Source organism: Oryctolagus cuniculus, chromosome 8 (assembly GCF_964237555.1).
Source record: "Oryctolagus cuniculus chromosome 8, mOryCun1.1, whole genome shotgun sequence".
Lineage (NCBI taxonomy): Eukaryota > Metazoa > Chordata > Mammalia > Lagomorpha > Leporidae > Oryctolagus > Oryctolagus cuniculus.
The window spans coordinates 50,386,196-50,399,358 of NC_091439.1; the positions used below are offsets into that span (position 1 = coordinate 50,386,196).

At 40.6% G+C, this 13,163-nt stretch overlaps 1 protein-coding gene across 5 annotated transcripts in view; it reads right to left on the bottom strand.

Moving 5' to 3' along the window:
* The window catches only part of UGT8 (UDP glycosyltransferase 8), a 100,509-nt gene that overhangs the window by 51,723 nt on the left and 35,623 nt on the right, over positions 1–13,163 (bottom strand). For all 5 annotated transcript variants that reach the window (XM_017347341.3, XM_008267465.4, XM_008267468.4 and 2 more), the window contains one exon: positions 12,289–13,112. In XM_017347341.3, the coding sequence (XP_017202830.2) occupies positions 12,289–13,110 (822 nt within the window). In that variant the 5' untranslated portion in view covers positions 13,111–13,112. The remainder of the gene's footprint in view (positions 1–12,288; positions 13,113–13,163) is intronic.

Consider the following 13,163-nt stretch of genomic DNA (forward strand, 5'->3'; position numbering starts at 1 on the left):
TTACCTTTTCAATCACTAATTTTTTAAAACACAAATATTACTTCAATATTTCTAATGATTGCTTACAATTTACTAGGAAACCAAAGTTTCACTAGCACAGAAACTTCAAAGTCAATCCTTTCCTATATTTCTTGTCCATTCTCAGGGACTTTCCACATTTTTTAAAGGCAGAGTGAAGAGAGTTTCCATTCATGGTTTCACTTCCCAAATGCCCACAACAGACAGGATTGGTATAGGCCACAGCTAGGAACTAGGAATACCATGCAGGTCTCCCATGTGGGTGGCAAGGACACAGGTACTTGGGCAATCATCTGCTGCCTCCATAGGCATATTAGCAAGACGTTAGATTGGAAGTGGAGCAGCTGGGACTCTACCTGGCCCTCTGATATGGGATGCAGGTGTCTGAAGTGGTAGCCTAACCTGTTGTACTACAGTGCCCACCATGAAATATAAGAAACTTTCAAAACACAGTCTAAGCTTCAACACAAATGCATCAACATTTAGTGATAAAGGTAAAGACATCTTCCTAAGGACCAAGACTGAGACCTGAAAACATTCACCTGGCTCCTAGTGAGTGCTCTGTCAATTTACCCAGCAGGAAGACACCACAGGAATAAGTGTGCCATTAAAGGAGAGTATGAATTCAGTCATGTGTTGCTATTATCTACTCAGCAACAACTAAAATTCTCCAGTGACATATGACCACATGTATACATACCCAGCTAACACAGGAAAACATCCAACACAGCAGCAGCAATAGTCGGTGGATATAAACCATCACTTGCTCTGGTTATCCTTTACTTCTTCTGTCATAAATATTCAGAATTCTTGAAGAGGAAGCTCCTCTTTGTTTGCCATCTAAATGGTGAAGGGCTCTACACCTCTGTAATTTTAGTTATGTCTATGACTTCAATGCAATCCCTTGGAAGAGCACTCTTATATCTAAAAACCTAACCTTGACCTTTCTTATCAATATCACATATTCCATGTCAACCTGACATGGGACTACTTATATATCCACAGGCTGCTTAAATTCAGAAATGTTCCAAACCAAGTATTTCCCCTCAGAGATCTTTGTGCCCCTGTCTTTTCCCATCAATGAAATGCCATTCAGCAGTTGCTCAAGTAGGAAACCCGGCTGTTTTCTAAGAATTCCACCTTACCCAACTTCAGCTCAGTCAAGTCCACCTCACCAAAATACTTGGAATGACCCCACTTTTTGCCATCTCTGCAGCCACAAAACTACCTCTGAGCTATCAAAACATTCACCCAATTGGCCCTACCAATCTCTTCTCATCACCTCTTACACTCCTTTCTCCACAAAGTGACTAAAGCAACCCTTTCTAAAAGTAAATCCAACCAGGCTTAAGCCCACTGAAAGCTTCAGAATGAAGCCCTCATCCCTTATGGCGTACAGGGACTCGTATAATAAGATCTCAGCTCATCCATGCAATCCCCTGGGCCACCTTACACTTGCCCCATCCCATAGGTTCTTCACCCCCCCAATCATTCTAGAGTCTTCAAAATGCAATGTCTTTCCCACTTGGGGAAAGGTATGCTCAAGTTCCTTGAGTGCAATGCTCTCCCTAGGTTGGCGGGCTTCAGCTACCTGGGAGGCACTTCACTCATCATCTGAGAAGATTCCCTACTTTTTTTTTTTTTTTTTTTTTTTTTTTTTTGACAGGCAGAGTGGATAGTGAGAGAGAGAGAGACAGAGAGAAAGGTCTTCCTTTTGCCATTGGTTCACCCTCCAATGGCCGCTACGGCTGGCGCGCTGCGGCCAGTGCACCGAACTGATCTGAAGGCAGGAGCCAGGTGCTTCTCCTGGTCTCCCATGGGGTGCAGGGCTCAAAGACTTGGGCCATCCTCCACTGCCTTCCCAGGCCACAGCAGAGAACTGGCCTGGAAGAGGGGCAACCAGGAAAGAATCCGGCGCCCCGACCAGGACTAGAACCTGGTGTGCCGGCGCCGCTAGGTGGAGGATTAGCCTAGTGAGCCGCGGCGCTGGCCAAGATTCCCTACTTTTTATCACTGCATCTGTAGGTTTCATTCACAGTACTTCAGCATTGAAATTATGCCTATTAGCAATCTCTTTACATCTTTCCTGTATTTCTCCCCATTCGACTAGAAGTAGCACAAAGAACAGAATTATGACTTGGACTTAACACTGTGAGATCAGTACCCACTGCATTTCAGTACCCAACACTTTATTAAAGATGTATTTATTTATTTATTTATCTATTTATTTATTTGAAAGGCAGAGCAATAGAGAGAGAGGGGTAGGAGAGAGAGACCCTCCATCTGCTGGTTCATTCCTGAAATGGCTACTAGAACTAGGACCCAGCCAGGCCAAAGCTAGTAGCCAGATTCCATCCTTATCTTCCCTGTGGGTAGCAAAAGTTCAAGAACTTGAGGCATCATCTACTGCCTTTCCAGCATTTTAGAAACAGATTGGAAGCAAGCCAGGACTGAAGCCAGTACTCAAACATGGTATACCAATGTCATAAGCAACATCTTAACCTGCTGTGCCACCATGCTGGTCCTAGGTGCCCAATTAATCTTCACTGTCTATATAGTTTTCACATCTTTTTTTTATGAGTAGCCATTCCTTTGTGGTCTGTGAAACCTTTCCATTGCCACATATGAGAAAAAGTTCTAAAGGTATTTTGCAGTGAAAACATAAATATCAAGTCAGTTTAGCCATTATTCACCATAGCCTGAAAATGGAGATCAGGGGATTTAGTTAGGCTCATGGTTTTAATCATGTTTGTCACACTACTTGAGCTGCTTTTCACTGACGAAAGGTCTTGGAATTTAAAGACAACTGTTTCTCCTTTTTGTGAAATGAATAGCACATCAGCTTTTGCAACTCAGAGTTACATTGATTCCAAAGATACATATGAAAGTTCTCACTATGCAAAGTGCTATAGACTAGGTAAGAAAGGAGGTGGGATACAAAAGTGGGCAGGGCAGACACCTGCTCCTCAAGAGTTTAGCTTCCTCTTTTATTCTTGCTGAAAGATTTGAAAACTTGGGGGAATCTAGTCTTTTTCTTAAAGACCTGTGCAAATGAAATCTTTCCAAGTGCTATAAGAAGGCTATTTCTCTGAACCTGAGTATAAAAAGTTTAATTCAAGAGAAATTTATTAAGTAGTTGTTATATTCAATGATGAATAAAAGCAGGTCATCTTCCTTTGATGAGCTATACTTAGTATATTAAATATCCAAGAAAAATATCAAGGGAAAATAAATAATAACCACAACTTGGCAGTAAGTACCCCATCTTAATTTGAAAAGCCACCCATATGTAATACGATAAATAAATCCCCACTTTAATTGGAAGTCTTTGTATTAGATAAACACTTTGAGAAAAAGAAAGACATCATCCAAGTCTGTTTTTCTGTGATCTCTTAGTACTTTTACCTCACAAAGCACTTTCTAAAATTAATGATCTGTTAACCAACCAGATAATTGACTAGAGTTAAATTGATGGAATCAGGATTCTTGAATCTCCTTCTAAACATGGTTCAACACACAGCAATAAATGCTGCTCTACAAAAATACACCTTGACAAAAAGCCAAAAGCACCTGGTGGCAGCCAATACAATCAGGGAGAGGAGCTGAAGGCTGCTGCTCTGGTGTCCTGTGGATTACTATCATGCTGCACATGAACATTCTATTTAGGTCTATGCTGCAAGCAAGGACTAACAATTCAACATCTTAACTTCACAAAACGGCAAGGAGCCATCTAGACCTGCAATGAAATTCAGAGTTATTCTAGTTTTTGAAATCAAGCAACATGCGCATTTATTTGGCTAAAATTTTCTATAAAAATCGTTTTCTAAAACACAGGAAGTCTATCACTACCAGAAAACCATCTTTCTTATATAAAATATATAACACAATTAAAACATACTGAGCACGTGTAATGTCTGAGTCTCTGTCAGTGATTCTCAAAGAGTGGTTGATCTTCATATCCGCAACACCAGCATCCTCAGTGAACTGGTTAGACACTATTAGTCTCATCCCAGCTCTACCAATAGCCTACAATCATATATTAGCATGAGTTTCACAGGACTATGGACCAAACCATTCCCAGGAAAAGGAAGGTGAGTACAAAAGAGATGAGAAGACATACTATGCAGGAGGAAGTCAGGCTGAGGAAAGACACTGGTGGCTGGGTCAGCACATCCTAAGTCTTAGAAGGAAACAGTAAACGTTTTGGGTTTTGATTTTTGTTTTGTTTTTGGAGAATTCCATTCTCATTCTGTTCTCTCTATTAAAAATCTGCAATGAGAATAGTATAACAGCTTAAGTCCCCATCTGTAATGCCAGCATCCCATATGGGCACTGGTTTGAGTCCTGGCTGTTCAATTACTGATCCTGCTTCTTGTTAATACATCTGAGAAAGTGATGGAAGATGGCCCAAGTTCTTGAGCCCCTGCCACCCATGTGGGAGATCCAGATGAAGAGCCTGGCTCCTGGCCTCACTGAGGCCATGTGATGAGTGAATCAATGGATGAGATCTCGATCTCTCTCTCTCCCTCTCCCTAATTCTACTTTTCAAAAAAGAATAAATAAATCTTTTAAAAAAGCAGACCTGACAAACTGGCAGTAGTGATTTTAATTTTGAAAATAGAACTCTTTGGCTGAGAGTGAGAGTTGCTTGTGAGGAATATCATATCAAAAACACTGGTGCCAGTAGTAATTTAATCACAAAATTGTCATTTGTAAAAATTATCAGTTTAAAATATTTCCCTTGACATTGGTAGTGTTGAATCAATACCTACATGGACAATATTATAGAATATAAACAATAGCAGTTGGGAAGTCTTTAGAAATCCTTAGACTTTGCGACAATTATAAATAAGTTTGTCTGGATCTGTTTGTGTATTTGGATTCCTTATCTCAAAATTCTCACAAGCCCAGGTTCTTAAAGTGTCAACTGACAAGCTGTTTTTAACTACAATGCTGCTTAGAAAATTACCATATCAAGCTGCAGCCTGCAATGCTCACACCAGTCTGTCCAGGCTCCACTGCCAGTCCTGCTCCCAGCTAATGGCCTGGGAAAAGCAGTAGAAACTAACCCAAGTCCCTAGGCCCCTGCCACCCAGGTGAGAGACCCAGATGAAGCTATTGGCTTCAGCCTGGCCCGCCCTGGACATTGCAGCTATCTGGGGAGTGAACCAGAAGATGGAAGATCTCTCTCTCTCTCTCTCTTTCTCTCCCTCTCTCTTTCTAACTCTTTCAGATAAATAAATCAATCTTTAAAGAAAAAAAGGGAAAATTACTATATCAGCAGGCTGTTGATAATTCCAATACAGCCTAATTTACTTCCTGTATAGAGTCTTTTAATAAGGTAATCTAGTATCTTAACTACGTAATAAAGACAAAATACATACTCAATCTACAAATTTCTGCAAAAATATCTCCAAGTACATTTTAATTTAATAAACTTCCATTAAAAATCTACCATTTTTTGCCCAGCTCTCATGCTATATCAAATATCTAAACTCAGAATTAGTAGGTTCAATTAAGTTATTAGTCTTTTCCAAACACTATTGTCCTGTTTGCTTTTTTTGTTATTTAAGAGTGATTGGTTTATTTATTTGAAAGCCAGAGTTAAAGAGAGAGAGGGAGTGACACAGAGAGAGAGAGAGAGATCTTCTGTCCACTGTCCAATCTCCAAATGGCCAGGCTAAAACCAGAAGCCAGGAGTTTCTTCTGGTCTTCCACATGGGTGGCAGAGGCCCAGGAACTTGGGTCATCTTCCACTGCTTTCTCAGACACACTAACAGGGAACTGGATCGAAGTGGAATAGCCAGTACTTGAACAAGTGCCCATATGGGATGCCAGCACTGCAGGCAGTGGCTCAACCCGCTGTGCCACAGCGCTGGCCCCAGTCCTCAGTTTTCTGATCCTCATACACATAACCAATATAGCATATTATTACTTTATGGATAAAGAGGACCTATGTTTTGATTAAATAAAATGTATTTAGGGTGCAGGCACTTTGTGCAGTTGGGTTAACCTGCCATTTCAGACACCTGCATCCCCTGTTAGAAGCCAGTTTGAGTCCTGCCTATACCCTTCTTCCAATCCAACTTCCTGACAAAAGTGCCATTGAAGGAATGGATGATGGCCCAAACACTTGGGTCCCTGCCACCCACATGGGAGATCCGGATTGAGTTCTTGGCTCCTGGCTTCACTCAGGCCCAGCTCTAGCTGTTTCAGCCATCTGGGGAGTGAACAAACATAAATGATCTCTCTCTCCCTTTCTTACACTTTCTCTCTCTCTCTCGCTCTCTCTCTCTCTGTTATTCTTCCTTTCAAATAAAAAGATAAATCTTTTTAAAAACATTTAATCAATATGGAATAATTATTACAATCCTCTCCAGCTTTAAATTTCATGAGACAGCATAAGTGTACTTCAAAAATTTTGCAGAAAAGCAGAATTTAAAGATAGGCTTACTTTTGTGCAAAAATTTTTGAAACACACATAAAAGTTCATGGAAATATGTATCATGGATTTGAAATATTTTTGCAGGAAACTAGACTTACTATTTTTTTAAACTAATTATGATCTGTTGCACCTATCATTTTTATAGTCTAGTGGTTTTTTAAAAAATATTTAGTATTTATCTGAAAGAGTTGCAGAGAGGCAGAGACAGAGACAGAGAGAGAGAGATAGAGGTCTTCCATCCACTGGTTCACCCTCCCCCCAACCCCGAAATGGCCACAACAGCCAGAGCTAGGCCAGTCCAAAGCCAGGAATCACAAGCTTCTTCCGGGTCTCCCATCTCCCACACGAGTACAGGGACCCAAGGACTTGGGCCATCTTTCACTGCTTTCCCAGGCCATGGCAGAGAGCTGGATGGGAAGTGGAGCAGCCGGAACTCAAACTGGAGCCCAAATGGGATGCCAGCACTGCAGGCAGCAGTTTTATCAGCTATGCCACAGCGCCGGCCCCTAAATTTACTTTTTAATTCTATTTTCCATGAATTTTTGAAGTCGTTGCATATGGTTTGGAAATTAACATTATTTTTGAAAAAACATTTGAAATCTATTCATATGTACTATTAAAATAGTCTTAATTTTCTACATTTGCTGCAACTCCAGACCAACCCATTTAGCCCTAAGGTTGCTTGTCCCATAGCCCAAATACTTCATTCTTAAATGGTGAAATCAGCTTTCAATCATTATATATAATAAGTCACAGTTTCTACATGAATCAATGAAAACTGAATACAAAAAGCCATTGTCAGTTAGTTTCATTCCTCTTCTCATAGTCTGATCTGTTCACAAGTGGCTAATTCCACAAATCTGTTGCTCAATGTCTTATTCTTTACAAAATCTCTCTCTGGGAAGGAGTTCTGGCAAGTGATAAAATGACAGTGAGTTACCTCTTGACCCTGTCCATGGCAGGTACCATGCTCTTCTTTATCCCAGTTTATCTCTTGTCTTATCTGTAATTTTCCACATGACAATTTCCCTAAATTTAAAAGGTCCACAAAACTGCTGAAATCAAGATGCCCTTAATACTCCTAACCTAGCAATAAGTCATCTTTGAGAGTCATCACATGATGCCAAGCAACTTAAGTTATTTTTCCAGACAGCTGGCTCATTCTTCACTATTATCTTTGTGTATGTGCTTATTTGGAGCAAGGTAGAGACCACTGTAGTTCAACAAATGAAGAGTATATGCTTATCTCCTTTTTTCAATATTAATAACATTAAGGTTGTTATTCTAATTCATCAGAATAAGTTAGCCTGGAATTTGAGGTTGTTTAATGGTGGGATGGTATGCAGACATAAAATTAGAATAAGCAGGTAATGGTTATAATATTACAACATTGTTGTACAAGCTGAATCACCTACCTTTTGGCAACTATTTCTATTTGATGTAGTTATTTTAATATTTAACATTTATTGAATGTTTACCATTTTCCAGACACCCAAGAGACAAAGTAGGGAGGATATCTACTTTTTGAGGTAGTTACATTCTATCTAGGAAGAGAGTCAGATAAAAGACCAACAGTTGAGGTGCAACCTAGTATGTGCTGTTAGGAATTCAGGGCGGGGCTGGTGCTGTGTCACAGTGGGTTAACGCTCTGGCCTGAAGCGCCAGCATCCCATATGGGCACTGGTTCAAGACCTGGCTGCTCTACTTCCAATCCAGCTCTCTGCTGTAGCCTGGGAAAGCAGTGGAAGGTGGCCCAAGCCCTTGAGCCCCTTAATCTTCAAAGGGTCTATTCGTATAGGAACCTGCTTAAAGAACTCCTTCTTGGCCAAAGTAAACCTTTAAAAAATAATGGATCCATGTTCTCTACTGATCTTCAAAGACAGAACAGACAAACCACTACATAGATACAATCTAACTCAGAATGCTTACTCTTAATCCACTCCTGTGAGCTACCTACCAGGTAGTAGAAAATACAGTTAGAGGTCGTTTCTCCAGGCACATTTCCAACAAGATTTAAAATGAGCCAAGTCATAACATTTCCTCAGTCAATGCCAATATTTTTATACTTTAAAACAAAAACATTAGCATTTTGGTTGATTCCTATTACCAGTTTTCTAAAATATAAGAGTGCAAATGGTTTCATTAGACTCTCGTATTAAACCCTCACACTTATTTAGATGTCAAAGACTGGAAAATGTGCTATATCTGCATAGTTTTCTACACACTTATAAGTGTGTGATAAAAAAATGAGTGACAAGAGATACAGGCATCCTTACAAAAAAAATCAATAGCAAGCAATCTACATTATCCCTACCTATGCTGCAAACTATCTTTGCAATCCTGGATGAGCCACTCCAACTCAGTATGATAAATGAATTAACTATTCGTTCTACTCTAAATATTTCAAAGAAAAAAAAATACAACATGAGTGAAGCTGTACTAGACACTCCAGTTTTTTAGGTTCAAAATTTGAACGCTTCTAAAAAAATGTCTGTTAGAAATTCTCTACCCTCTCATCCCAGTTGGTGAAGCTCAGATCCCACTGTCAAATCACTTCCAGACATCTGAAACACTTAATCCTTCCAGCTTAAGATACTCAGGTGATTAACAATGAAGCTCTTATTAGTAAATCATGTGCTCTTAGTGGCTATTTTCTGGACCTTCTCGTTCTAGTATCAAATCACACCCATTAAGTATACAGGCATTTGAGAAACTTTAACTTTTAGAACCCTAATGTACATTTTTTTTTTTTTTTTTTTGGACAGGCAGAGTTAGACAGTGAGAGAGAGAGACAGAGAGAAAGGTCTTCCTTCCATTAGTTCACTCCCCAAATGATCGCTACAGCCAGCACACTGCGCCAATCTGAAGCCAGGAGTCAGGTGCTTCCTCTTGGTCTCCCATTCAGGTGCAGGGCCCAAGCACCTGGGCCATCCTCCACTGCACTCCCGGGCCACAGCAGAGAGCTGGACTGGAAGAGGAGCAACAGGGACTAGAACTGGCGCCCGAACCAGGACTAGAACCCGGGATGCCGGCGCCACAGGCAGAGGATTAGCCAAGTGAGCCGCGGTGCTGGCCTAATTTGTTGTTATTTCAGATAAATACGCTAGAAAAAAAAATTCCAAAAGGAACACATATATTTCTAAATATGCCTCAGAATAAGGAAAATCTGAAAAACTAAGATGCATCATTCTTCAAAATACTCCCTGTTCAAGAATCATGCATGTCATGCTGAAATGAAAATAGCTCTTCACACCAGTAACCTAACAAACTGCCAATGACAGTAATATATTCATCCATGTTCCCATATTATAAATAACACATGCACAGGCATAAATGAGTATCTTTGTAGGTTACCCAACTAACTGGCACAATCAAAGACACTCTTTCAAAAGAATCATTGTAGAAAGCCAAAAGAGAAAAAAAAGATGGCAAATCAAAAGACAATTTGAGTAATATCTTACATAAGGCTTCAAAACCCACCTGAGATGTTTGTAAAGTAAAACAAAACTGATAAATTGGTTAGGACATCAATGGGCAAAGAATCCATGGGAGAAGCAATAAGTTTGAATTGTAGTGAAAAAGAAATTCCCACATGTTATGGATCTGAATGAAAGATACAGTATAGAAAAAAAAGCATAAAATGTCATTTATACTATGTCATTCAAGTTGCTGCAACTCAAGAAAAATGTGTAAGAGCTGAAGAGGAAAAAAAGGCAATCAGAAGGTTCCATTTTTTCACTGATCCCTTCCTCAATCAACTGATTGAAGATGAGCTTTTAACAACCAAAAAAAAAAAGAAGAAAAAATAAAAGCCAAAAGGAGTCGGCAAAAGGGCAGAAGGGCCACGCTCTGGTTGAGAAAAGATGAGGAGGTGGAGAAAACAACGTGAATTTGAATAGCAATATAAATGACTTGGTTAAGAAAAGACAAACTTGCTTACTAACTCTTGTACTGTAGAAGCTACATCTGAAATATGATTTTACCTTTACAGAGGAGTAACATATCACAAAGTAACCCTGACAGGGAAAATTTAAGAATTCGTAATGGGCTTCAATACTACATGACTGTAGTATTGAGATAATTTGAAGAATGATGCCTTGAGAGACTGTAGTATTAGAGATAAGCAATGATTAATTTCTCTCCTTTGTAGTTGATGTCAGAGAGCACCGGTGCCCTGTGGTCTCTAGATGCCTCATCTCTTTGAAATGCTAGGACTGTACAGTGCATGGATCTGGTTCTTTCCGTGCTTCCATGTTACATGAAATAAACTGTCGCTCCCCCTCTTCGCGGAGGAACGACACAGGACCCTGCGCTGTTCTTTTGTCTGCTCGGCCCTTCCCAGGTTTGCTGCTGGTCCTTCCCGGGTTGGCTGCCGATCCTTCCACCTCCGTGGAAGGGCGGCTCCCCCTGCCACTTTCCCCACTTCCGCGGGGGAGCAGCACACCGCCGGCCGGCTCTCTCGGGGGCTGCTCAGATGTTCCTCAGGTCTTTCCCTTAGATGTTCCTGGTGCATGTTGTCTCTCTCCTCCTTTATAGTCCTCTTCCACCAATCCCAACTCTGCTACCCACACGCCGAGTACGCTGCTCTCCTCCAATCAGGAGCAGGATCAGCTCCTGCAGGTTATTGGTCGAACTGGAGGCAGCTGTGTAGAAGTTGTTTACTCCTCTCCCAGCGCCATATTGTGGGAGAGCAGATGCATAGAGTAAGTCTTAATTCCAGTAACTTAGTCTAGTCCGAGTTGCTCCCCACATATACCAAGGTATCATTTCTTAAATATAACACTAATAATTGTATTAGAAAAGTCCTCAATGTGTATATCACAATCATCTTCTTACCCTTTTAAAAATCTGCCCAGTAATTGTTCTTATCTGATACCTATAAGCAAATGTGGGTTTACCCTTCAGTAAGACCCTGACAGACATTGTAGCATATAGTACCCAGAGCTAGAAATTAACAATCCAACAGTTTTTTCAGGGTGACTGTTTTCAGAGGAAAGAGTAGAAATAGTTTCAACAATGAAAATCCAGAAACAAAGCCTGAGCATCCTGGTAAACAGCATCAGATGTTCAGATTAAATCTAGAGAGTCAAACTAAGATTAGACAATCCACTGCAATGACAGATATGTGTACATGCCCCGTTACTTTGAGATACCTATTGAGAAGGCAAACTAGAAGAGAGAACACTAAAGAATTCACTGATGGCTCAACCAGTTTTAAGAAACTAGTTGAGCAAATATATTTTCTTAAAGTGTCATTAACTCCCTCTTTGGAATGAAATGGCAATAAAATATGATTTCCATAACACAGATTTTCTTGCTAACTTACATTAGCTGGCTGTCTATTTTGACGAAAGTCACTATTTCATTTTCTTTGTTGGACATAAGTTTAGTGGTGATGACTTCCCCAACAACTTCTATTCTCTTGGCTTACATTTATTTGAGTTCACTGAGCCTAAATATGCAGACTTATGTTGTGCTATTTGGTGTAAAACAGTGGAATTTATGTTTTATTAAAAGTAAAATCAACCACCCTTATTAAAGCTAATTGTCTAAATCTATTCTCTTCATATACTATGCTTGTTAATCAAACCCCGTTTACCAGCTATTCTGTTGATCGGCAGGGTGGCCTCTCATCACAGGGACGCTCACTCAAAGCAGGAATGTGTTCCAGGGAGCTAACAGATCCACAGACAGAGGGATCTTAGAGTCCTGACTGCTTTTTAGAGTGGCATTAGTTTCCAAAGGACAGTCAATCCTACCTCTTTTATATTTTATATTCTATTTTACATTTCAACAAAATAACCAAGGAGTTTAGCAAACCTTACTTCTGGCAGTGGCCCGGCCGGCTTGGTCAGGATTCCTCCTACATACACAACATTAGGCAGAGTGGGTCTTGGAAACTCCAGGGCTACGTCAGTGCACAGCATCCACAGGCTGGACCCATGAACCAAATCATACATGGACTTCTCCGGCTGCAAGTTGTACTTCTGCATTATCCTCTCGTATTTGGGAAGAACCAAAAAGCTGACCCCTATTCTGGAAATCAGGTAAACGCCGGTGTTTTTCATCCTTTGCAGCAAGTTCATGCGGTCTGTGAGGAGTGAGTTAAACTCTGGAACATAAGCTAACGGAGCAGGGGCACCCACTTCGGCAGGATACCAAAGGCCGGTGGAAAACACAGCATATTTAACGCCTAAAAGATGAGCTATCACAAATCCACACATATCATTAGGGTCCACCAGCAACAGGTCAAACTTCTCTTTTTTCAGATCCTGGATCAAGGCCTGGTTGCCAACCATCATGTCACAGTTCTTAGTGTAGCGATCCAGTATGTCAAACAGTTCGATGGCTGTTAATCTCCCAGAGAAAATATTCCGCATTTTGGACTGCAGGAAAGCATCAGAGGTGGTACTGTTAAAGATTCCTGGGTAGCGCTGGAGGCTGTAATGATTAGATGGGGCAATGTCTCTACCTTCAGAGAGGAGAAACACTGTGTGGTGGCCTCTCTCATGCAAGGCTGAAGCTAGTGTCTTGAAAATGTACATATGGCTTTCAAACATAATTGGCGGCACAATGATGATTTTGGCAGCCTTTGCGATCCCAACAGCACTCCACAGGAGCATGAAATATGGAGTGTAAGACTTCATAGCTGTAAGACAATGAGAAAACAACATGAGACACAACATAATGCTTACCCTTC